The following is a 27,518-nucleotide window of genomic DNA, read 5'->3' as shown; positions in this document are numbered from 1 at the left end:
CTATGGATAAAGTCTCGTTCGTTTATGTTTCGCGTTCTTGGCGTTGGTAATGTCAATTGAAGTAACGCGGTCTCGTATCTCGCCATTAATTGTTATTTAAGCGATACACCGACAAGTTCGATATGGTCACTCTAATTATAATTCTATTCGCGTGCGACCACCGCAAAAGTCGCACCAAAACTATTTCTATCAAAACCGTCGTAATGCGTGGTTCAACTGCTTTAACTCTTGAACATTTGTCTTAGGTTCAAATTGCACAGTTCAACTACAACTTTGAGGACTCGAGCAAGTCGTTCACTATTGTAAGTTACGTTCAACCACTTGTCCAATAAATTTTAAGTTTCAGTTTTCTCTGTAGGCAATTTTTCCGTAGAGAACACATTGACACGTACATTACCAATACATCCAACTCTGTTCAGAACGTCCGCCTGCAAGTGCATGAGATCTGCAGTCACCCGACGACTTACTGCACTATCTAGAATCGTTATAATAGTTGCTGTTCGTGATTCGAAGTCGATCGATGCATTCCACGTGAAAACAAATTTTCTAATCAGCTGTTCGGGTCGCGAAAATACTTAGAAACGAAACGATTCAAAGTTCAGACATTGATTTTCCCGGGATTCGAGAAATTGTTGCCAATTAGCTGTCGAAGCTAGAAAAATGTCCGATTGATGAAAATGTCTCCATCCAAGAAACTGCGCGATTTGCAAAATAAAAACGAAACGGCAAGAAAGATTGGCAAAGAGCACGCCGGCGCGCACTATTCCCCCCGATCATTATCGCCTTATTAATTTTTGAAACGTCACCGTGCCGCCTCCCGCGCGCCCGAGTTCCAGACGAAAAATATCGCTGAAAGCACTTCGCGGTGCACGCCTGTTGCCATCGCAACCCGGCCAATACTTTATAATCGTTATCAATACCGTATAAATACAAGGTTTCAAACGCAGCGTAATAAACGAAATAAAGTATGGCCAATCTCGTTGCAGATTGCCCGCCGCTGACTTTTTCCCTCGTTTCCACCTACCGGCCGCCTCCACAATTGCAATTAATAACATTTTTCCCCCCCGTTCGGCTCCTTTCGAATTTTCATGAGCATAAAAAGCAAAAACGTGTCCACGAACGCGTCGAACGTTCCGACGACCTCCTGTGTTCCGTCCGCGAATTTTTCGTGGCTCGGCCCCGGTTCGTTAAACGCGCCGATCACAAAGAAGAAAAAAAAAAGAAAAACGTAATTAATTAAGCCCGCGGAAACTGTGCCAGCTCCATTGTACCGTCTCGTTCGGGTTTCGTTTGCGAATCGCGTGACGTTAAGAATGACGTACGGCGCCGCGGGACAAGGTCTCGATGCAAGAAATATTAAAGGGAAAGCGTCCGAAGGTTTTAATTCGAAAGTATTACAAGCATGTCGTTGTCTCCACGGTCTGGGATATTTTTCAATCATTACTCGCGCCTGCATCTTTGACATTGCCCCTAGTGCAGTAAAAGTAGTGTTCATTCTTTAAACTTGCATATCTCGAGCATCTTCTTCTGAACCATGGGGTTGTGTATACAGTTCGCGGTGATACTGCGAAGCTCCTGAAACCCTCTCACTTACACGTTGTTTATTATTATGTGTTTGTAATGTTTTTTTTAACTTTTTCATAAACGATCGACAACAGTCGTTGCCAAGATTGATCATAAACAATTGCTTTTTCTGGTACAGTTGCTTTGAACAAAGATATTATTTTCGGAGAAATAGATTAAGCTAAGAAAATTCAGAGAAACTCCTTAGACTTATGTGTTCGAAAGATTAAGAATTTTCAGTTCGTTAGAGAAATCGACAGCCGACTGACCCGTTTGAAATTCTGTTACAGGACAGCGACAGGAGTAGCGCTGGCAGCCCAGAGCCGGCCACTACCATCGGCTCGCTCCATGAGCACCAGATGATGATGGAAGAGCGGAAGAACTCGCGGAAGAGTTCTTCCAAGGCGTACCTTAATGGGACAAGTGAGTCGGATCGTCTACAAACACTAAGTAAACGCAATTTTTCAGAGGTTTCTCTAATTTTCAATTCACTTGCGAAACTTACCCAAAAAAAAACCTTCAAAAGTCATACTAGCGTCGCATAATTTAACGTAATCATCGCAATTTACGACGATCAATCCGTCGATAATTTCGAGTTCGCATAAAAACACCGTCGTCGAATTTTCGTAATCGGTATATGCTTCGAATTTTAGAACGAACGTAATTAGCTTGTTTCGAAAACCGGTTCAAAAATTCTTACGAGTTGCAATTTCGATTCCGTATCAAAATGCAGTTACCGTAATGTAGAAATTAATTTTCACGGTTCGAATGAATTTCAACGAGTTTGACCATTTTTTTTTCTCGCTGGCCAAAGCAGCCAAAACGAACCGCCATTCTACTGGGAATTGCAAATTTCTGTCAGTCAATCGAACAGAATAGTAGAATGCGAAATAATACGTCGTCCAATTTCTATTTACACGCGGCGCGTTTAAATAGAGTTTAAAACGCGTAGATATTTTTGATTGCGTTGTCAACACGGTAATCAATCGGCATTGTGTAGTCGTACGATGTATGTATATTTAACTTTCGATGGAGGAGAAGTCGACAATTCTTATACTTGGTAATTTACATCCAGTGTTGAGTTCGATATTTGTTGTTTTATAGATTATACGCTTGTTGGTTGATCGAAATTATCCTGTTTAGATCATCTCTTTTATTTTGCAATTTAAATCGATAAAATGTTGATAAATTAATTCACAAATTATTACAGAAATTAGATCAATAAGTACCAAATTCATTTCTCTGAGTTTTTAAATGAAAATTGTAATATGGGATCAAAGTATCAAAGTTTTTCTTGTCTAGTAGATACAGTTTAAAATTAAAGATATTAAAATAATTTTTGGCAAATTGTTCAATTATTATGAACGCCGTATCGAAGTTCGATTTTAGTGAGTTTTCCTGTTAGAATTACAACATGAATCGAAATTGTCACTTTAAATGGTTTGTTACACCGTAAATACATGGAACTGATTAAAGTATGATTTTTGAAATTGAAAATAAATTGATTACAGTATAATTTCGATAAAAAGTCAGAGAGAAAGAGAGGTCCGCGGCGCGTGCTAGTACATCAAGCATACAGTTATCAGAACAATCGACACGTTCGTGATCGATAAAATCGACAGCATTGTAAAACTTTGCGTTTCTATTTCCGCCAGTGGCCGGGATGGTAACTCGGCAGAACCTTCAGGATCTGGCGAGTCTGCAAAACCTGCCGCAAGTCGCCTCGCTAGCCGCGTGTCTCCAGGGAATGACAGCGGGGCTGACTAACAATCAGCTCATCAACACGCCCTTGAATCTCACTGTCAGCTCATCCGGTAGGACTTCCCAATTGTCGATTCAAATGGAAACGCGTGCCATAAGTGACGTGAAATTTGAAACCCTTCTCCCCCTCCATCTCCCACCGCACCCCCCACCCCCCCTCCCTCCACCCTTCGAATTTTATTTCGCGCCGCTAATTATCTCACCCTTGAAACATATCGCGGTACCCGGGGATATTTCGTACCGCGCCGTTGCGAAGGTGGCCAAGGGGTTTGCCACCGCTCGAGATTTGAATTTTAATTCGATGTTACGTTAATTTATTCAAAATCCCATTGGCTTCGATGCGCGCTACTTTGCGCCTGAAATCCGCTTTTTACCGCGACGCGGAAAAATATCCGGGACTCTCCAACTCGTCGCGGTGACGTTTCACTGCCAGCCGGACCGAAAATTCATGTTTAAGCTGGATTAACGTTCGAAGAAAATTTTAATTAGACGATTCTGCGAGCTCGTTCTCTTGCAGGCCACCGTAACATCGGTCTCCGTTCCTTTGTGAACGATTTCGAGAGGGGAAAATGTTTGAGAACGGTTGCTTCCGTTATAATAAATTATTTTCCCTGTTCGAGCTTTTTACGTTATAGTTTCGATGGGTTTTGATGCAGTGGTTATACTCGAAATGAGTATTTTTGTAGACTATGTTCACATTTTTTTCAATGAAGATTCACTCTGATGTAAATTATGTTTCATTACTTGTGAATATTTGTAATAAAATTGGTTTCAAAAATTATATAATATGTTATAAATAGTTAAGATTAACGAACATGAATTCTTTGTAATAAGATTTATATTAAATATATAAATTCATTTTGTTTATTAAATACAAGACGGCTGGTCTTGATCTTTGAGTAGCGTTATTTGTCAAAGGGTGAATTCAATGTGCAAAATATTTAAATTTAATTTAAACCTGTAAAATGGATAATTTTTAAAACATCGAAGAGAATTATTAAAACACCTGCAAACGCAATACCAATCGACACTAAACGTACAACCGCTGTTCAAATGATCGGTTCTCAATTTTCAATTTTAGAATTACTGAAACTATAAAGATGCTTGCACAAGAAATAATTAAGTAAATTTCTTAATCGAAGCATGCATTACAACAAAAAATACACAAAACCTAGATTATAATTTTTATAAAAAGAAACAACTCGGTTACTTCTAGACACGTTTATCGTTAAGAAACAATGATCCTGCACCAGACGAACAGATTTGCTATAACAACGTCGCGTCAGAAAGTCGGTAATTACCGGTGATTCAAGTACGATAAAATGATCCTCGCGGCCCCGTAGAGAAACCGGTCGAAGCGATGACAAGACAAACCCTTTCTTTTTTTCAAACGAGAAATCGTGATGTTCAGGTGGCACAGTACCAACAGCATCGAGTACGACAGCTGCGCCACACCTCCTGCCACCAAGTTCGGCGCCAATGGTGACATTACCGCAGCTATTATCTCAGCCGCAACCGGTTGCAATGCCTCAATTCATCCTAACGTCCGGTCAATTGGTTCAAGGCATTCAAGGGGCTCAGCTTCTTATCCCTACGTCGCAAGGTAAGCCTTCTGTTTCTTATGTATTCGAGCCCTTTCAGCGCTCCGAATGACCATTGATTGACACCCATTGAAACTTCCCTCCTCTTGATGGTAATAAGCCCGTCAACGTTGAACGTGTCACGTAAATCGATGGTGGTCCTTCAAGGCTCCGCTTGAATAGTCCCGCGTCTTTGTAATCATCGAATGGCTGCCCGTCCTCCCCCCCCGAAAGATCTACTTTTCGCGAAATTATCCTCCTTCGTGACGTACGAAATTTCGGATACGCGTTCGGCGAACTGGTTTACGCACGATCGACGCGTTCTTTCCACTCGCGACGGCGGAAGCGGCACTGGTACCGAGCTACAATCATTATACTTTCACGGTTTTAGTATCCAGACTGTTACTACTATTTATGCGCGCAACAATTGTGGTAAAACTACCTGTTACGATACACCGCTTTAAGTTGTGACCCGTACTTCAAACGGTATCATAAATAGGATAAGCGTGTCGATTATTATATTCTTTCCTGATTACTGTGCCCTGACAATAATGTCTCTTGTACTTAAAAACAATATTCCTAAATTAAAGATATTAAATTTTTGAGATAAAATATGATCCGTTATTTTTATAATAGGTTAAAAATTTTGCTTCTTATGACCTAGAAAATGTGTAAACTGCCTTTTTAAATATCTAATAATGGTTTCGTTTGTTTCTTTACTTGGACTCTGTTAAAAGACTCGAGAAAGGTGAAAGAAAATAATAACAGAAAATGATGATAGTAAAAAATAATAACCTTAACACAAGGCTTTCGAAAACAAAAAAGCAAACTCGACAAAATGAAAAGGAAAATATGTTAACGTAATCGACCCTTGTATTTGCCACTTCGTATAAAAACGTCAATAAACGAAGCCTGCAGTTAAAAAACAAAAGACCAATCGAAGCAATCGCGTCTCGGTAAGCAACGACGATCTCCGTCCCGAAACGATCGAACTCCATGTCGCGCGATACTTTCACACGGGAACACGTATCCGCGAGCCTAATCGGCGAAGCCTTACCGGCGAAATTTAATTAAACGCCGCGCAGAGATAAAGGGTCCGGGTGGGGGTGAGGTGGGGAGGGGGGGGGGGGGTGGATAATTGCCGGCGGTATCACAGAGGGGCCAGCAAGAAGTCTCGAACAATAACCGGTTGCTCGCTAAGTACCTTCGAATTTCGTCGGCATAAATCAGTCCGAGTGGACTCGTCGGGAAATCTGCACGATGTGCACGCGCATAATGTTCTGCAATCAAGATCTGCCGATATATAATACACGGAACCAGACGAAGATATATATCTCCGCGTAAATCTATACGTATACATACACACAATATATAGATATAATATAATATCGACTATCTCTGACCAGTTCTCGGACTAAGGCTAGCCCCGTCGTCCATACTTAGTGGTCCTAGACTAGCCCGGCGAGCAGAGGGCAAACTCTGCAACTAATTTCAATGTATAATTAACGTCTCACTACCCCTTTCCAGACCCACGAATAACTCCCCGCTGCCTCGAACCCCTTCGCCGCTCGCCCCCTCCCCCTCCCTCCCTCCCTCCTCTCTTCTTCCCCTATCCGGGGGTTCCTTCCCTCGGAACCTCGGACCTCCTCGGGACACCGGTTCCCTCCCTGGCTACCCTAACCCTGGGTACTCTCTAGCTGGACATCACAGCTCCGCGGATTCGGCCGCTATTATATCGATTGCGGTTCGCGCTAACTTCGTTTCTACCAAGTTGGGTTTCTATTCTGGCAATTGGGCGGGAGAGAGAAAGACGGAGGGACGGTCGACCGGTATCGTGCCGTGCCCGGGCGGTCGACTGTTGGGCGAAGAGGGTGTACAGGGGCGGGCGAAGCACGAGAGAGAGAGAGAGAGAGAGAGAGAGAGAGGGAGGGAGAGATGGAGAGAGAGAGGAGGGTAAGGAGAACTTTCGGAGTCCGCCTAAGTGGATTGAAGTTCGTGGATATGGACCAGTCGTGGTAGGATGACGAGTTACGTGGTGGCAAATAATGTTTGCACTGCTTCTCGGCTGAATCGATGCTAACTGACTAACGCTCGATTGGTTTCTGATCGACGCCGGCGAAAGAGCCTGAAGACCCGCGATCTGCTGCAGACTTTCTCTTGGATCGTCCTACGAATGAGGATTTTGGGATCTGAGATGCTCCGGAGACTGATGGATCTTGAATTCGAAAATTTCGGGGGTTTCGATGGTTCGGGCTGGTAGAGAATGGTTTAATATTTATGGTTTTAGCGATAGATTGGAATAGTAGTAAATTAATGGGACAGTTTTCATTTAATATTCGTAATTATTTTCTTGAGACTTGGAGTGTAGAGATTTTTTTTAGAGTGATCTAGTACAATGGTTTGTGTAGAAATTTTGTCTTGTTTTTTTGTGTGTATAATTTTTGTATTGATTTTTAGTAACAATTGTTTGTTTTATCAGTCAATTTTTAAGGGTTATGTCTAGGTTATTTTAACGGGTTGATTTATTCAGATCGCCAACGATGACATTCCTTAATATTGCTTCAGTAAATAATTTTTGTATAGAGATATATATCTTTCTCATTTTTATAATTTTATATTTCATTTTTCGAAAAAAACTCTAGCAATGCATTACAATTATCTAAATTATTCAAGCATTTTCAAAATTGTAGCTTCCATTAAAATTCTACGAGAAGGAAATTTACGTATTTCGTACGAGCGAATAGAATCCATATTTCCCTCGGTTTTTAGTAACAATTTTAGCGTATCGCGTCAGAAACGTATGTAAGAGTAATTTCCTGCATCGTTCCAGCCGTTTCTCTGCGGAGCATAATAAACGCGCCGTTTATCTAGCACGTTCAATAGCGTTGACTTTCAGTTCAATTAATTTCGGTAGCGAATTGTCCCGTATTGAATTTTTAATTAAAGCGAGAATCGAATGGCGGATTCACAAGACCGTGAGCGTGTCAATAAAAAGAATAACGTTATTTTATATCACGGTGTACAAAAAAAATGTATATATCCGCGCTTGCGTTTCTCCTTCATTAAAAAAAAAAATTGCTTATTAGTATAATAAACAAAAATGTTGATTACGCAGGGTGAACGCGGCGGACGTGTTTCACACACTATGACGGACGACGCACGAGCCCGTTCGATAACGATTCATTTAAAAACAATAAGCAGTCGAATTACGGTATAGTTAGGGAACGTTCGGATGCTCGCGAACGATAGGGATTGAAAAAAAACGAAAACGATGCGCATAGTAATGATTTGATTTCACGCATTCAATTTGTCGGGGACCCGGCTCCTTCCCGGGTCGTAACGTCAATTTCGTCACATCCGATATCGAGTATCCGATCAATCGCTCGTCAACGGTCTGTTTTCGTCGGGATCACGGGCTCCTCCGCGATTCGCTCGACGTCGATATTCCCGGGCGGCGAATTAATTATGAGGAAAGTAGGATACCGCTAAATACGCGATGCTTAAACTTTCACGACGTAATTCGGGCCAAATGGGTTGCGTTAGAAAAATCTGCAGGAAAAGATCGCCGCGTAGGAATTTGTTTCTTTAACTCGGATCTTATAAACAGATGTTGCAAACCTCAATTAAAACTATTATATCAAAAATAAAAGATTATAAATATTATGTGTCATTAAATATATACTCAGTAAATATTATATATTATATACGTATTCAGTGAAGCTTCTTATAAATAATTTTACTTAGCCCTCGTAGTATAATTTCCTACGTAGTAATTGTATTATTTCATCATACAAATTTCTGTTAAATGATAATATCAAGTAAATTATTCGACAATTAATTAGACTTATTTAGAGACGCAATACTGGCCGAATGATTAATGGATCAGGCCATCTTTTCCACATCATTTGACTGAACAAGAATAAGTTGTTGAGAGGCAACTCCGCTGAAGATTATTTTAGCGAATATCAGATGTAGGTTAACTGGAAATCCTCACGTAATCAAAAGACTATCTGCCAATCTTAAATGACAATCCGATGGCAACGGTAGATGTGCATTGTTAATTCCTATGGGTCAATGCTTGGGGAGATCTTTGGCAGCCTGACGGAATATTGAAGCATTCAACTTCGCGTAGCATGTAGAAGCGATCCTTCATCATTTTCTTATCGGATCCGCGACAGAACCGAGCGAAATTGAAACGATTGAGCACATGATATGATCAACATACTTCTGTCTCTTTCAAATGCCAATATACTTCTAAAACAATTGCACGAATTTAGCTCTGCCGTAGTTTTTCCAAGTTTATTATCCATTTCTAAGAATTTCAATAGATAAAATTCGCCTAAACGTAATAAAAGTTTTAATTAACATTCAGAACAAGATCAATTGCAACAGTTGTTATTCTTAAACGATTATTTTAATAACTGTAGCGAAAAAATTTTGATATTTAATTATAAAGGATAATTATAATTATAAATGAATCTAAGTAACCTCAGTTTTAATTTCATGAAAAAGGTGCATCAAATGATTGACCATCGATCTTTTGAAAACAATAAGAGATGATTTCTAGCGTTGGTCGATTCGCGAGGACGCCGTGAATCGAAAGAATAGTCGTGATCGTGCTATCATCGTCAAATATCGCTTAAACTGAACGGTAATCGGATTGCCAGTTGACCTTACCTCAGAACGCGAAACTTTTATGGCTGTTCGGAATACAGGATTTGCTTAGCTTAGCTATAGGTACCAACACGGGTACGTACTCATGATCAGTAATCATATTAAGCGCGTGTACAGGGTAATCAGATTAGCGGAGCTGGAGGTAATCCCGAAACTATTCTAAGTATGATTAGGCGTCCTTCTCGCAGCCTAGTCCAGTGCCAGTACCTGTACCCACTATTAAGATGACGATAATAGTTTGCCAACTACGCTGGCCTGCGAGGTTACCTGCCCTATGGGTTGCCTAATAATCCCTCTATGAGACTCTGATAACTTTACTACCCTTCCTGGATCAACGACGCGTGGACTATGTTCATAATGGAAATGAAGTATCTATTGATTCGAGACACGTTCATACAGCCGGCCCCCGCCCAAGGGGATAGAATTATCAACCGACCTCGTTCCCTGTCGTCGTTACTTCGTTAGATTCTAATCTGCTCGTGGTGGTGGGGGGCTTTCTTTCGCTCGTTACCTACAGGAATTGCCACGCAGACCATACTGACCATCCCCGTCAGCCACGTCACCAACAATCAGATGGTGAACCTGGCGCTGAGCAACGGACAAGTGGTATCCACGACCCTGGCCAACCTACAGTCGATCACCCAGCCCCAGAACATGCTGAACACGCCGACCAGCAACGGTGACTTCACAGGTAAGATTAAGACGCTCGATAGCGTCGCGGTAATTGATCCGTGATCACCGACTAGGCGTGAGCGGGAGCTAGACGCAAACATTTCAACCCGCGCTGCAAGCTTCGCGTGGACGATAGTTTTACAAAGGAATTGGGTCATCTTCTTTTTTCAAACTTTCACGTAATATTCACAATTTTTACGTTCAGAAATAATAATGATTGATCAAATTAAAAATTTCCAATTGACTCGGTCAATTCACGTTGTTAACCATTTGCGTTCGTATGTTTATTGTAAACTATTTATTATTTATTTTTAGGTGAAATTGAAACATGTTATTCTGATACGTATATATAAACTATGAAAGGGATAATTAATTATTTTAAACCTAAACTAAGCTATTTATTTATTTTATATTTTATAAGCTATTTATATTTTATTTTTACGTAAAATTGAAACGCATTATTCCGTTACGTGTATCTAAATTATAAAAAGGTTTTAATACATTTTTGATTTTCCTACGTAATATTATATATTATACATTGCTGTTCGTTATTTAATAAATTTTCGACTAGCATGATATTCGTTCTTAATTCGATATAATTCGTTCTAAATAATTATAAAATTGATATCCTCATTATTTTATATATCAACTGCTCGTTTTTCTTATAAACGTAAAAAATCCTGAGTTTAGTTATGAATAAGAATTATTTATTAAATATTGATAGAAATAAATAAATAGCAGAGGTATCACAAACCGGCTATAATAATTAGAAGCTAACCGTTTGCACTCGAATGATGACTTTGAAGCACCACTCAAAATTGTTCTACCACGTCCCAAGATAATTTTTATACGAACAAAGTATAGGTTTAAAAAATTGTTAAATAGTGAAACTGTTAATACGAGTAACGAAAATCAATTTCATATGCATAAAAGTGCACTCTGTTTGCGTAAAATGGAAATACCATAAGCCAGAAATTTTATTTCAGATTTACAGTTCAAATGGCTTCGAGTGCAAAGGGTTAAAATAAAAATTTTTCCTCTCGTCGGAAAATTGTTCGTAATAGTTGATGCGTATGTTGAACTTACCGGTTTAAACGGAGTTTATTAATTTGTTCTTTCCTCGTTGATATTGTGACAGATTTCAGAGCGTTTCTAACCACGTGTTCTTCTCCGTTCGCCACAGTCCCGACAAGTCCCAGTTTAGCATCGGGTCTGGGACTGAATCCGGCGACGCTGCAACACCTTCTGGGCAACAGCTCGGCCAGTCAGCAGCTTCTGAACGCGATGCAGCCCCAGCAATTGCTCCAAGCGGCGCAAGCAGCACAAGCACAAGTCGCGCAAGCAGCGCAGGCTGTCCAAGCGGCTCAGGCCTCTCAGCAACCGCTTCTGTCGACCTCGCCCCAGCAACACGGCCATCGACACGGCTCGCACATGAACCATTACACGGTACGTAAACATGCATAAGCGATCGTAAATGTTGAAAGCGTCTTTTTTCGGAGCAAAACCGAGATCCGTGTTCCGCAGCCGAAATATACAACTCGGCGCTCGCTAAAATTGGAGTGGATAGCCGAGGTGTCAACCATGGATCTTACCGAAATTACTTTTCATTGTTACGTAGCGTCGGCTAACCGGCAGCTAAACATCAGCTTCTAAATTTGCCGCTGTTTTGATTGTCATGAGAAAATTGACACTACGATAACGACTCACCTGTGCCTGCTTAAGGTGCTATTTTTCGATGGTAAATATGTTTAAAGTTCGCGGCTGTGTTTCGTCAATCTACCGGCTCTCTAATTGAAATGGCACCGCGGATTTGCATTGAAATGTGCATTATTTTTAATTGACTTTCGGGGCTCGCCTCGGATTACGAAATTTCCAAAAATTCTGAGTACGATTCGGGCGACGATAATCTATTGTTTAAATAGACGAGGATTTTATTCCTAACAAACTGTTATTCTTAGGTAGATGTTCGTTAAAAATTTTGTTAAATATTTTCACTTGGGACATCGTTTATTGCGATCAAACTAGTTTTAAAAATTATTTTTAATTGCGTAGATTATTATTTTTAAAAATTTGTTCACTGAGAATACTATTCCAGTTTTTTAATTACGTTGTTTGATATGTTCAGGATAGTATCGAAAAAGCAGGAGCAGTTTAATTTTCTAAATCATCAACTTGGCAATAACCGCTTATTTCACCAGAAACTATAAAACGATGATTAGGGTTGCCAAGATACGGTAGAACCTCAATTACCCGAACTAATTAAGTCGATTCTGTTAGCTGCCGTGCCAGAACATAAATCCTCGGCGACTTCCGCAACAAATCCTTATTCCGTACAATTGTTCGCGCAGCAAAGAGTTTGGATATTCGAGGTCCCGCTACGAAATAAAATGAGCATTGGAAACAATGGGAACAGAGCGACCGAACGAAATTCCGCAGCGATTCTTTCGGTACATGTAATAAATCCGACAAGTGGCCCGATGCTTCCACCGCCAATTACAGGTTCGCCTAACCAATTCCATCTTCTTGTTCAGCGGCCATTTTAGATAGTATCCCGTCGCTCCCGTTTCACTTATTCCGTCCAATAAACCGTGGCAGACAATCAGCGTCCCAGAATTTCCCTCGTTCGCCTCAATTATTACATCGGATTGGTCAGAACTCCGTCGCAGACAGGACACTTTTCGCTCGCTCGAGGAAATTTTGATTCGCCACGGTATCGTCGGCACAGGCCGGCACTGTTGCTCGCTCGATACTCTTTTACCCGGTCGTTCCAACCGTTTCCGATGTCCCCCGCGAACGAACCGCCTATAACGATACGAAAGAACAGTTTCCCGGGGCGCGCGCGCGACGCACGGATCGGAAACGTCGCCGACGGTCCCCGCGAACGGCGAAGGAGCTAAACCGGGTTACCGAAGATCACCGGGAACAACCGGAATAATTCCCGATAGCGGGCGATCTCGTTAAGAAAGTATTCCCGCAGCCGGGTGCGTTTTTCTTCCACTAATTAGAGTTCTAAAGCGCGTCCCGGGTCCGAGCTCTCATTATTAAGTGCATAATTGGCGTGGAAGAGAGGAGCATTGTCCTTCCTGGCTACGGTGGCTAATCCGTTACCTTACCATCGGTTGTCTCCTCACACAGCCGACGGAGAAGCATCACAGAGAGAGGCCCGAGCAATCGTCGCCGTTGAACGAGTCCGTGGTATCCGCGGCATCGGCGCTCAACAGACTCGCGGCCAGCAACGGGGAAATCACTATCACGACGACGCACGGGCACAGTGTCTCCGGTGTCAAGCAAGAGCCCAGCAACATGCTCCACAGTCCCAAAACGGAGGAGGACGATCTGCTAAACGACTCGCCCAGTAAGTGTCACCAGACTCTATACATATATAATTCGTACACTTTATATTTATACTTCATTGTGATCAACGCGCTTCGATCGAACTTCTTTCATTGAAATTTTATTGGGCAGTTCTTTAATAATTGCAGACATTTTTTTATTCGATAATTAGAAATTATTTTGGAATCATTGGAGAGTTACACTAATTTTTCACCGGATTTTGAAGTTCACTTTTATTGTAATATATTAAGCAATTGTTATTAGCACTTCCATACTAAAACAAGGTTAAACTAATACTTAATTAGTCTAGTAAATTTTAACATTCTAGTTTCGATTTTATTAATTAAACGACTTTGATATTTTGTCTCTTGAAAACTTTAACAACTTAACTTCATATTAGTAATTGTCATAAAAATGACTGGTACACTAGAATCATTATAGATCGTAATAAAAAATGCAACAAGATCTATAAATCTTATTCTGTATCAATGTTTTGTTCTTAGCTAGTGCATAAAATAATAAAAACGTTGAAAATAATTTTTAAATATTGTTGAATAGTTATCATCAAACTGCAACACCAACCTTTATTATTTGATATTTCAGTATAATTTATTCCCAACGTTTTTATTATTTAAACAAGCACACATAAACATTTGAAAAGTACACAAGAGTACAAGAGTATTTCTTAATCGATCTTTCAATAGCAATGATAATTTTAGTCAAGAGTTCAAAATTTAATGCGTAACGAGTTGTAACATTCAAAATTCTCCATCCTGTTTCGACGAATAACAAGTTGCCGCGCGATCGAAGTAAAAAGTTTGATAGCATTTAGCACAGTTCGAAATTATACTTGTTTACCGGGCGCTGCTATTACAGTAAACCTTGCTTTGGCTAAATTTATGTATAAAGGCAAGAATTTGCATAAACATCGGCAGTCTAATCATTAATAGTTCATGGTACTTCCATTTTAACGTGGCTGCCGGTAAGTGGGTCAACGTACACCCATTCGAAGCCTATTCTCTGCCTTTGTCAATTATGCATCCGATTCGTTGTAACATTAAACTTTTGATTCTAAAAGCCGCTTTTTCTAATAATGTAATATAAATAACGGGAAAATAAAGAGTATCGATGAAATATCAGAAAATTCGAAAGTTCACCTCGCGTTCTTCAACGTCAGGTGTCCGGTTTTAATTGGGACACGCGGTTACACGCGGAAATATTAATCAGGATTCCGTATCCTTGGCCTTCGTAATGATATTAGCCACTTTTCGTTGCTGGCGGCCTCGAATCACGCTTCCTTCCTCCGCCGTTTTAACAATTAACGAACGGTCGATGCCGATAAATAATAACGTTCGCGAATCCTGGCCGCGCTATGAAGCGCTTAATAATTTTAATAGGATATCGTACCATGCCCGACTCATTACGATGTATTAGATCGTTCGTTGCTGCCTTCTGGGAAGCCATAAAGATACCGGGCGCGGTGCATAACCTCCAGCGGGCAGACAATAATTTTAATAATTCGCATTCGTTGCCTCGGATGCCACATCTCGACGATAGAATAACCGATGTATCCACGGTCTAACGGGCTTCGGTCTCCGCTCCTCAACCTATTCGCCGGCCAACGTAATCCTACAAATGCGGGAATGTTGTCCGCTCTTTTCCGTCTGCCCGATAACGGCTGCATCTACTTTCTTGATAAAGACCCTGGATTCTCCGGGCTACGCTGACCGATCGACGCGAAACTATTCTCTAGACTCGCGCGAATCACGGCCTGGACGTTCCTTCTAATCTACGAACCGCCCCGAGACATCGTTCGAAGAACTGTTGCCGCGACGCGATCATTTTTCGAGCGAGCTATTTAAACCGAGAATCGAGAAAGACACTTCGGCGAACATCGAACAACGGCCAATAGAAAATCCTTCGAATTCGTATGAACGTTGCCGGCATTGTTTCCAAACCACTGGAGAACATTATTCGAAAATATACGATCACTACGGGCGAATTATTTCGCCAGTGCTTTTTTCCCTACCGTTTATCGAATCAATTTTAGACGTAATTTTGAAATCGTTCGTAAGCGCAGTGGGTGATACAAATCGACATTTGCGTGACTACAATAACGACTAATAACGAGCATAATAATTCTAGTCAGTCAGTGTTAAATTTTTAAGTATAACATTCCGAGAATATTTTCTCTGTTAAAATAAGTGACTTAAATAATGAGAAAAATAAACAATATATCTTGACATTTTTATATTATCAAAGTTTAGATTTAAAAAATTGTCAAGCACTAAAACTGTTGTTATGAGTCACAAGAATCAATTTTGTATGCATAAAAGTGCAGTTTGTTATATAAAATAGAAATACTATGAATCAACAAAATTATTTCAGATTTACAGTTAAAATGGCTGCGAGTTCAAAGGGTTAAGTTCCACTTGAATTTCCTTTTATTTTCATTTATTGTTACAAATAGCAAACGAATGTCTAAATACTGTTCCAAGTATAACATACTGTCGCACATAGTATGCTGCTTCGTTACAAAATTATGTTACGAACAAATAAAGATCGAAGGTACGGCGATCGAGTATATACCACAAAAGAATTCCATCAAGAATTTCTACGGCGCAACGATTTCCCGCTACTTCGGCGTTTGGTGGGTCGCGATTCGAGAAAATCAGCGAAGATTCCTCGAAGCGGGCCGCGGGTTTTTTGCCCGCGTACGCGTTCGATCGGAAATTAATGATCGTAGGAACGGCGTGCCGCGGAAGAAGGATTTGCAGTTTATTGCGCGGCACAGAAACTCGACGAACTGGTCGAGATTGCGGGGCAATCTGGCCACCTCTATTGCGTGCGTATACATTCGGGGTGACAGATTTACGAGAGAAATCGGTGTAGCTCAAGCTGCTTTAACGAAGCCGCCTGACGTCATTAGGCAGCTTCCCGTGAGAGCTTCGGGACATACCGATCGATTGTGACTCGGGGTCTGATTCTTCAGAACTCGTTTAATCTGTCCCCGATCACCGCCGGTTGCGTTCGCGTGCCAAAAATTCTTTCGATCCGTCGAAACGTCGGCAAACAATAATCACGGTGGCATGAGTCGCATTTTAATGATTACGTGGACAAGCAGTTTTATCGTTTGGTAGCGTGCGTGTTGTTTACTGACAGAATTAATTGTTGGAATAATTATGATTTATTTCATTTGAAAGATAGAAAATTCCATCGATTTATTTTATTTGAACAGTAGAAAATTTCATAATTTATTTCATTAGTCTTTACAGCAATCTGAGATATAAATCTCGCAATTTAAGATATGAATGAACATTTTCAAAAATATCACTAAGGCCACTGCGATTTTAGATAATAAATCACGAAAAGTCTGAGTAAATGCAGCTAGTATAGCAATTTTGTAGTATAAGGTCGTTTACAGTATGTCCGGAAGAAGAGAATACGCAAGCCTCGTTCGCGTAAAAGTAAAATTGCGAAAACCTCGTTGCAGATCAGCCGACCATCAACGAGACCACGAACAACGTAGTGGACGGTATCGATCTGGAAGAGATGAAGGAGTTCGCGAAGGTGTTCAAAATGCAAAGATTGCATCTGGGTCTGACGCAGACCCAGGTGGGTCAGTCCCTGAGCGCAACCGAGGGTCCAGCTTACAGCCAAAGTGCCATATGCAGGTGAGTGTGCACAGTTTGCCGTGTCCTCTTATCTCGCAACAAAAAAAAAAAGAAAATAAATCCAACGGATGTCGCTGATGAGAACCTAAAAGATAAAAAAAAAACAAACGATAACACGATAGTCTACGACAGTGTGCCAGGTCACTGGAAATGCCGTGGAAAAGGATCAATCCCATCTGTCAGCCGATGCTGAATATCCCTAGACCGCAAAATGAGGAAATCGTCTTCCCGTGACAATGCTTCTCGGATAATTCATTGTTTTCGTTTTCGAGCTTGCGAGAAAAAGAAAAAGAACGCATTAGCGACAGTATCGCCTGCGGTTTAACAGTCGAGAAGAAATAGATTACCGAGCACGGTTAGCTGATCAATAAATGATACGCCTCGAGTTGTTCCGTACGAAATTTCAAGTTCTCTCTTTGGTCCTCTGTTTGGTCGCGTCGGGAACCGAGTATACAGTATTCCCTCCCTGCGATCGCGCTGTCTCGGGTAGGTCGGCCAACGGCGTGGGCGTGGCTCGCCTCGGCCCGGCCAATCGGCGCGAGTCGTAGCCGGGCAGAGTCGCGTCGACGGCACGTCAGATGCTCGTCGGCGGTCCGTCGCGGCGCGACCATAAGGAGGGAATACTGTGTGCCAACGTAAAGCCGCTGGATTAGAGCCGATCGTGTTCAATCAGAAATGCAAAAGAAAAAAATCTGTCGAAAACCTGCCACGTTGGTTCCTCCAGAGACAGTAACGGAGATCTCTCTCTCTCTAGATGTTGTTTGAAGCACCATTTTCTTGCCATATACGGTGTGTTCTCTGCACGCTTGCTCTTCTATTCCACGGCAGAACGTTGAAAAGGAACCACCGTGGTAACGCCGGTGGCTCGCGGAAATGCTGTTTTATTTTTCCGCATTTCCTATCGAATTCTTATCGTAACGACTAATTTAAGCTTTGGTAGATTGTTCCCCAGTGCCCTGGCTGCCCAGATGTACGCTGCCTCGCAGATTGCCTCTCAGCAGCAAGCTACGTACGTTCACCCCTCATGCTACTTAATTTACCCAAAGAATCGAGAACTTTGTCAAATCCTCACGGTGGAACGGCAGTTATACCTAATACCCCATGTGAATCCGGGAACACGTTTTTGGTCGTCATGTGCGCTCGCATCCGTCGCCGAGAAAAAAAAATAACGGTTACCCATTGCGGGTAGCCAATCTAGTAATGCTGAGATTAGTCGACCACTATTCTATCGAGTCCGCTTCTCCGTTCGCACCATGGACAGCGTGTGTGCCTCGCTCGTGTCCGAGATAGTCTTTCGCTCTCTACTTCATCCGATCATCTGTCGATCCTTTCGCTTTTCTTTGTCCCGTCGCAGATCCGATCTTCCCTATTCTCAACCTCCATCATTCGATCACCCAATTATTCACTCATTCACTCACTCACTTACACACTCACCCACTCACTCACTCATTCATTCACTCACTCACTCATTTATTCACTAACTCTTTCTCTCTGCCATTCTTTCTCTCTCTCTCTCTCTCTTTCTCTCTCTCTTCCTCCCTATCTCTCTGTGATTAGCCGACGGAATCGATTGAAATTTAATAGCTACGGGGCATGTTTGGGTATAGCTGCAAGTACTCTCGCTGATTCCTAACTCCGTTTTTGGAAAAGAGAAAGGAGCACTGTTTTTTCAAAGTTTTGTAACGAGCTGTTTCTTCGAGCCAGGGCATTGGCAATCTTGGGCATGATGTCGCCAACGCGCGAAAACACCACGGCCTCTCGGTCGTGTCCGCCGCCTGTTCGACAATCCTTCATCCCTCAAGGCGGTACCGCCTGTGATCCCGTCGCCCACTGCGAGACCCCCCCAAGTCTTCTATTGGCTGTCGAAGCGCGTTGGCAACATCATACACGGCATCACCAAAAAACCTTTAAGCATGCACGCATTGTCAATGTCCTGTTTTTTGAGTCAATGCATGCCTCTTAGTGCTCCTTTAGTCGATCAAAAACGTAAAGACGATCTGTGAACGGGGACTCGTAAGCTGCCATAAGTGAAACTGTGCTCTCTACCGCTTGCAACAATCACGGAGAAGAATACACGCTGCAAAGAGTACTTCGATACATTGATTGGAACAAATGGTCGAATCGATTCAGACGAATGGCCCAAAGGAATTCTTGTTTTAATGAAACTTGGAAATTATAATTAGTGTATAGTAAATAACACTAATATAAGAAACACCGACAATTTCTCAAGTGTTTCATTTTAATCGGAACGGAAGCAAGTAGTCACGGCGAATCTGTTATCGTTCCACCTAACGATCGATGAAACAAAATTTGATTTTACACGGGAACAATGATCTCAATCGCTTCGATAAATCGTACGAATATTTTTCGATCGAGATGCAACTGCAACGCTCAAGCCTGCGTAAGAGTTCGTTAAATGGTTGGCAGTTTATGGGTCAGTGATTATTCGTTTCAAAGTACGACTTTCTCCGAGATATATCGAATCAAACCAAACAAAGATAACAATGTGTTTACGCTTCGTTGGGATCATACTTCATACGGAAGGTTTAACCCCTTGCCGTACTTTAACGAGTCCGAGTCGCGATGGAAATTACTAGTAATAAATAATTAAGTATGGATATTATTCCGTTCTTTAAAATTGGAATAAAATTCGAATCCCTTGTTATTAACATTTAAGTATAGAAGTAAATTCGTGCACAGGATAAACATTGATGTTCTGCTCCTTCTAAGAAATTGTGCCAATTGAAAAATTCCTAATCGCAGCAAGCGTGAAGAAAGTGACACGTCAAGGGGTTAATTTGTTCGTACGCGAGCTCGAATCGTTCATGGACGTCTTTACGGGTTTGACGTCTCAGATCTTTTCCTATTGCCATGAGTTCGATTTTCCGAACAAACACCGAGACCAGGAATCATAAGTACTTGTTCGCTCTAGATTCGAAAAATTGGACATCACGCCAAAGAGCGCGCAAAAAATAAAACCGGTCCTCGAGAAGTGGATGAAAGAGGCACAAGAGAGGTGAGTTGCATTCCATCAATTCCATTACACGAAAAATTATATCTTTCAGTTTTTTCTGTTTCATTGAGTCTCTCTCCCTTAGTTTGAGAGTGTCGAGGTTGGCCCGATATGACGACGCGATTCCGTGGAATTCCCGCGCGTCGCGATTAAAGAAAATTAGAAACGCCTCCGCGACGGGTTCGTCGGAAAATCTGAAATACCTTGTTAATTATCCGTCTACGGTACTCCGCGGATAAATGAGCGCCATTCCCACCGCGTTCCCACTTTAATTTCTGCTAGTCACTTGGGCCGCCGTTTGCTAATGAATCTACGGATTTTCTTAAAAATATTTTCGATCCGCTGGCAATTTCTTACAACATCGTTGTAATTAGAGATACGTCGTTCCGTCTAATCGGACGGTTAAAAATGTAATTTTTACATACGCTGGTTATCACACTTATCCATTAAAGTCGAACGTTGCATACTTTTCTCTTAACGATTGAGAAACCTGTTTTTTAGCAACAGGAGAAAACTATAATAGACGATGATGAAAAACTAACAATAATAGATTGGAAGCAATGAAAAAACGAGCACTTAAAGAGTTCGCAAATTCTATTGCATTATGCAGATTTCGTAAAAGTAATTAAAAAAAGGAAGCTAATCTTATCTAACAGCTTTGTATTGCAGTTGATACAGACAATTTTAATTTTGCATTTAAAGCTGCTGTCTAATCATGAGAAATAGCAGGAAATCGTTTGCGAACGCTGACAAGATCTTTATTATGCAAACACGCAACGCACGCATAAAATTAACCGGTCGACTGCAGATTTTTATGCAAAATAAAAATTATCCGCGTCGATTACAGGGAGCTACGAAGATATTTGCTTAATCCTTTAATTATTCTCAATTTACACTTTCAATTCAAGTGTTTCATTTAACCAAATTATTATTGAAAAGCCACGCTCAGCGACGTCAATTGTTGCTTCAATATTTTTACACTTTGCGGGTACTAACTGAATGAAGAAGATACAATAGATCAGCGTAAAATATGTTTAAATCATGCACTGAGATGTCAATGACTGACGTAATAGTATTTTTAAAGTTGAATGTTTGAAAATTTGTCAAAATTGTTAAAAAAATCGTCTGTTTCGAAGGTGACCTAAGTCCACTTACATTAAAATCGAGATATTTAAGGCTTTGCGTTTAAAATAAAAAATAACAAAATATACATTTACGATATCAATGTGTCATACTACTTATAAGTACCTAATCGACTTCAATTTATAATTCTCATTGAAACAATAGTAATAATTAAGTGTATTATGTACACGTTATCGCTGTCGACAACAAAAAGTGACTTAGGTCACTTTCAGAAGAATCAGCTTCTACTTTTACAATTTCTACTGTTTTTACAATTTTTTACTGTTGCTATAATTTCGTAGAATCCATACTCTACATCTGAAACATAGAAACTAAAGGAACGATTGAACTAGTAATCGGAAACAGCGAGCTCGCGAGCCCAGCTCGTTAGATCGCCGATCCCGATCATCGTCGTTCGTACAGCGAGCCCGGCATACCGTGCAGCATTTCAAAACGATATTTTGCATCGGATATGACATCGTAACAGACGGAAGCGGCGAGAAAAATGCGCCGATTACGATGGAGATCGGCTCTAACAGCCGCGTACCGTGTGCCGCAGGATTATATGCCCGCAATCGTCTAGCAGGATCTCAAGCGGTGTCCGAGAGCGTGTGAACGCGTGCGTGCTAATTGGTAATTCGCTAATTGAATCCACCTGATTAATTGCAGATCCGCGTCTAATAAATACGCGGAATGTTAATTAGAATGGGGGAAACCGTTACCGGGAATGGCGCGCGGCGGTCGTGCTCGGGCCGCGCTTACAGGGCACCGCGCCGGTTTCGTTCGTGTCGCGAAAGAAGTCGCCTATCGGCTTCCACCTTCGGGGTATCGGTCTCGCCTCCTTGCACACCGACGAGAGCGCGCGGCGCACACCCGTGCCCGTTCAATTTTCTCCGAACCAGCTGTATCGGGATCTGTAATTAGCGAAACTCAAATCTTTGATTCATCCGCAGCCTCCGTTCGACTTGATACCGGTTGCCTCATAACGAACGATACACCCGGTCGCAAAAACCCATCGATTTATTGGGTTGCTCCACGGATTCTCATGGGTTGCTTTTTGTTGTTTTTCTTTTTTTTTTTTGTTGTTGTTGCCGGAGTCGAGCTAGTTGTCGCGTATAAACGCCCGGCATTTGTCCCTCGGAGTCCGGACAGATGAAATTAGCAAAGCGTGAAGTCGTTCGAGCTGATGAGATTAAGTTTCGTGGTAATTTGCGTGGCTTCTTTGCTTCGTTATGGAGATATACTCCATTGATTTCAGATATACCTTTCCCAGGAATACAAAGTGCATGACCTGCAATCGTTGCGTTGGTATAGCGATAGACAGGTCTGCGAAGATATAATAGCACTTCCGTACGAGTAGCTTCGCTGTCTTTTGGTTCATTATGAAGCGTATAGAGACGATTTTAATTGACTTTAAAATATTTTTAACGTTGAAATTGAAGTATAAATTAAGTTCTTTAATATAATAATTGTTTCAGAGATAGAACGTTCTGAAAAAGTACGGTGTCCGCCCGATACATGTAGCCTCACTTATCCTAGGAATTATTTTCAAAAGAAATATCAAGTGTATAATAGTAATAGTGGTTATGTGATTAGGAAACTTTACTAACTAAATTTCTTTCACAAAATATCAATATCAGAAGATATTATACTAACTCTACTTCACCATTATTTTACATATTTTCAATAATTCTGTAGTTGAATAACTTGGTACAAATTAAATCATTTAATAACAATATTATTCTCTTAGAAAACTGTATGGGGAAAGCACAGTAGTACCTCAGTAGGTGTTACCTGTTGAATCAGGTTCTATTAATTCGTACTAATAAAACTACTTAACTGCTTAATTTAATACAAATTCAAAACTGTCACATAACAATTAATCTTTAATAGGAACTTATTAAAAAAGTGCAGTAGAGCCTCGACAAATGTCCCACTGATTGATTAACTGTAAAAACCGTCCCACTCGTTTCCACCTATTATTAAATCGCAGATCTATGTGCATACAGTCACAAATATATCTTCAATTACGAAACCAAATATGCCGTAATAATAATTGATAGCATTATCCATAACCTTGCTTTATTTCAAGGACTTACATAATATTATTGTTCACTAAAAACCTCGTTAGAAAGAGTACAGTACTACACTCCTATTTTCGTCCCAGATTTCGCAAAAATCTTGCTCTCAACAAAAATCCGCTGAAAATTATTACCGAAAAATCCGGCAAGCTTCGTGTTATCGTGTAAATATTTTCGAATACGTTCGCGAGTATCGGGCAACAGTCGTCCACTTTTCCAGGCCGCGGAAGAGCCGTGCACAGCGCGACGCAGAACAATTTTCTCCGGGCGGAGACGTATGAATCCCCGTTTATCGCCGCGATTGCCAATTAGTTATGTATACAGATTTATATTTGTATCGCTAAACGATCCTCGTTTAATTGGTAGCGCGATCTAAGAGCGTGGATCGCGTAAATTTTACGAGCCGCCGATGCCTAACACGGTTTATGGTTTTCGATTTCACTGGCGGCGGCGCCGTTTTATTGCCGGCAAAAGCGCGGAAAATATGTAACTATGTATGGAAAAAACACATGCGAGCGTACACCGTCGCGCCTACCTGTGCACTCGCCTCTTTGCACACCTATATAAATATATACATATATATATACAGGCATACAAATATATACATATATATATAATATGTATAGGCGTGTGCAGGTATACGGGATAGCGTATCGGCGCACGCGGCACGTATCTCGACCGTGAACCGGATGATTCGATGACAGGAGCACGCGGTCATTTCTCTTTCCGCGGCCGAGCCGGCAACAATGACCCATTCCGCATTCCCGCCGCGTACCATCAACAGATTTTCCGAAAACGAACAAAATGATTTGTTGACTGTACATTAACACCTTCGCCGCGGCGCGGCCCGCCCCCCCCCCTCCCCCCCTCGCCGCCCCGTATCATCCGCGCGGCAATATTATTGCCGGTTACGTTCCTGTTTCAATGATTCCGTTACTGATAACGCGGCGGGCTCCATAACAGGTGAAAGTTTTCTCTCGTTCTTCTCTATCGGCACATTGAAAATAATATCGCGCCGGCCGTTCGCTAAATGGCCGGCGCTACTTTAGCCCGCGAAATTTATTAATGCAAATCGAGCCATATTTCTGCCACGCGAGAACGAACGCGCGATGACTGAAAATGCGGATACTCTCTTTCTTTCCTCCTTTTTTTTGCCTCTCTCTATTTCTCTTTCTTTCTCACACATATTATCTCTCTCTTTTTCCCTCTCACTCTTTGCCTTTCCGCCAACTATTCGCATTTTTCTCGCTGTCCACTTATCAACCAAGTTCATTTTTTCCCGGCAAAGTTCTCGCTTCCGAGCGCGACGATTGTTTCGTCGCCGACTGCATTTAATTATTTGCGGAATTGTATTACTTCGCTGTTGCTGATCCTTTTTTAGAGTTCTCCTGGGATTAGGGTAGTTTTCGGACGGTGTCTAAGGTACCGCAGTGAAGTGTTACACTTCGATAAATTTCTGAATTACGCAGGGCAGTTGTCGCGTTACTGAGTCATCGACGAATAAATAATTGCTTTGCGATGGATTTATTTCAAGAACTTCTATGAAGTATTTTTGCATTTAGTTTTCACTGTACATTGCATGCATTTCTGACGGAAATGAGAGTGCGAAATGTACAGTGATAAAAACTTCCAGGAAGATACTGTGTTAGGCTTGTTAATTATCGTGAAAGAAGAGATATATTTTATTGAAAATCCTGCTGTTGTTGTTGATGCAAACAATTTTTATTCAACGCAATATAGTCATCACTCATAAATGATAAAGAAAGGTTTAAATATCTTCTTATATTCTACTCAATTTACTAACTGATAAATAATTACGAAAATATAAATATATTTACCTTTATCACGCATTTAATGTAATTTATTTAAAAAATTTTAATTTTACATACAGATTCATACAAAGTCTAGTCATTATGTAAAACAAAATAAAAAACAAAGTTCCCCTCCTTCTTCTCGCAGTACAGAAGAATTTTTATAGTCGCAGTTCATCACTTTCTTCGAAACAAGCTCATATTTAATGTCAGAACAAATGCCAAGCGATTTTTCAATCGCCGATCATAAAATTATCTCAGATATATTGATACGGTCGTACGCAGTTTTATATATCGAGCGATTTAGAAAATAGAAATTCAAGCGCGCCGATGCTTTCTAAATGTTACATAGCGTCGAACTTCATTGGAACTTTTATTTCGCTGGGTTCTGCATAATCATCCGCAGTCCAGATATTACTATTGCAACTTTCGAGTGAAAGTAGTGACCTTTCGGACAAATATTGTAAACGTTTCACCGATGCCCGATGTATGGAATAACTGTAATATCTTGTGCATAACTTTCTTTTACGATTCATTGATTGGAAATAAACGTTTATCGATTTATAATTACGGAAGTATATATTTATTAAATATATACTTATTATTAGAATCAAATAAATTAGATTAATATATGATTGGACAACATTTGCTCTTGGTATTTTGTTAACATAAACTGAACTTTTATATTTATTGACACTATCTGTGAATTAAATATGGCAATTAAAATAATCAAGTTTTAATTTAGTTTCGAAATACATAGTGTCTTGCAATTTTTCGCACATATTTCCAAAGCATTGTCGATAAGCAGTAATAAGACTAAAGTGTTATATAACAAATAGTCTTTAAGTGCTTCGTCAAGAATTCATGACACAAATACAAAATATGATTCAAACGCTGTTAACTATACCTATATCCATGCATATATGTATTGTCATTTCAATTTAACATAAATTTGATATCGACGACTTACTGAATTTTTATCGATAATTTCAGCCGATCGCAATTTTCTCTAATCTATCGACGTTGATTTTTTTAATTAATTCATCTCTTGTACATTATCGTTATCTCATCCCTCAAATTGTCCATCTTTATCTCTTCAGCAAAGCATTTACACGTGTTTCGTTACATAACATTCTAACACTTCAGCGGTGACAATCAGCCACTAAAATCTCCTCATAGTTAAAGCAATTTAATTAATCAAAGCGAGATTAGAAAGTTAATATTAATCATATGGAACAGCATTAGAACTCTTTCGAATCCGAAACATTCTAGTCAAATTCAGTTTGTTTAAATATATTGCAATAAAAATGAATTGTGAAAATTGGTCATAAATTAGAGTCACCAATATTTGAATTCAGTTTGTTCAAGCATATTACATGAATTTTCAAAAATTGGTCATAAATTAGTGTCACCTATATTTGACCAACGCGGCGTGTTAACCTTATTCATCCTTATACAACACACACACACACACATATCCGAATAAATACGAGCCCGACTCCGTGCACGTCAGGACGTTACCGCAAATACAAAGCGGATCACGGAACAATCGCCGGTAACAAACGTGTTAAAAAAATAACCGGTGCATTCCGGCGAACCTACCACCGAAAAGAATCTCGGCCGGTTGGAAATCACGCGCATTCTTCTCCCGATGTCGCTAGGAAAGAGGACAGAAGAGAGAAAAAAAAATAGCAACCCACCGGCGAAGAAGACAGAGAGCGTCTTGTCGGCCGAGTCCGGCGCATCGATCACGGTGTCGATCGCTCGGTATCGATCCCTCGCCCCCGCCGCGATCGCGATCGAGAGCGACGGGGTCCGTAAAAATTCCGGATTTCAATGAAACAACCGGACGCCCCGAGGGAAGCCCCGACGTGAAAGGATTACCTGGCGGCCGCGTAAACCGACTAACTATTATCCGGCGCACTCGATGACGGTTAAGCGCGGTCATTTCTCTTTCCACGAGCGGACCCCGAGAGCAACAATGACCCATCCCGCATTCTCGCGGCGTAGAGCTAAGCGCGACCGTGCCGGCCGCGCGCGTCCGGGAAAAATGAAAGCGGCTAGTTTATGCGGTGCACGTGCACGATTTATCTGCCGAGTAATTAAACTGTGGACTAATTAAAATCAGGTTTCTGATGTACCCCCCCTGCCCGCCCGCTCAGCCACCCCTCTCCGGGCCAGGCATCCGCCGCGCGGAGCCCTCTCCCGCTCACGACTCCGCGCGGCACCATCCC

General features: G+C 41.1%; 1 protein-coding gene across 4 annotated transcripts in view; it reads left to right on the top strand.

The window, feature by feature from the left end:
- Pdm3 (POU-domain protein pdm3) overlaps nt 1-27,518 on the top strand; it is a 300,629-nt gene that overhangs the window by 263,521 nt on the left and 9,590 nt on the right. For 2 of the 4 annotated variants that reach the window (XM_078176857.1, XM_078176858.1), the window contains exons 3-11: nt 1,854-1,986; nt 3,219-3,377; nt 4,736-4,927; nt 10,096-10,269; nt 11,434-11,696; nt 13,386-13,605; nt 17,077-17,257; nt 18,198-18,266; nt 20,190-20,273. In XM_078176857.1, the coding sequence (XP_078032983.1) occupies nt 1,854-1,986; nt 3,219-3,377; nt 4,736-4,927; nt 10,096-10,269; nt 11,434-11,696; nt 13,386-13,605; nt 17,077-17,257; nt 18,198-18,266; nt 20,190-20,273 (1,475 nt within the window). Of the gene's footprint in view, nt 1-245; nt 303-1,853; nt 2,014-3,218; nt 3,378-4,735; nt 4,928-10,095; nt 10,270-11,433; nt 11,697-13,385; nt 13,606-17,076; nt 17,258-18,197; nt 18,267-20,189; nt 20,274-27,518 lie in introns of all 4 variants that reach the window. The other 2 variants (XM_078176855.1, XM_078176856.1) reach the window with 2 other exon arrangements.

This window comes from Augochlora pura, chromosome 3 (assembly GCF_028453695.1).
Source record: "Augochlora pura isolate Apur16 chromosome 3, APUR_v2.2.1, whole genome shotgun sequence".
Taxonomy (NCBI): Eukaryota; Metazoa; Arthropoda; class Insecta; order Hymenoptera; family Halictidae; genus Augochlora; species Augochlora pura.
Note: the sequence above shows the minus strand (reverse complement) of the source record. Positions and strands in the feature narration are given on the sequence as shown.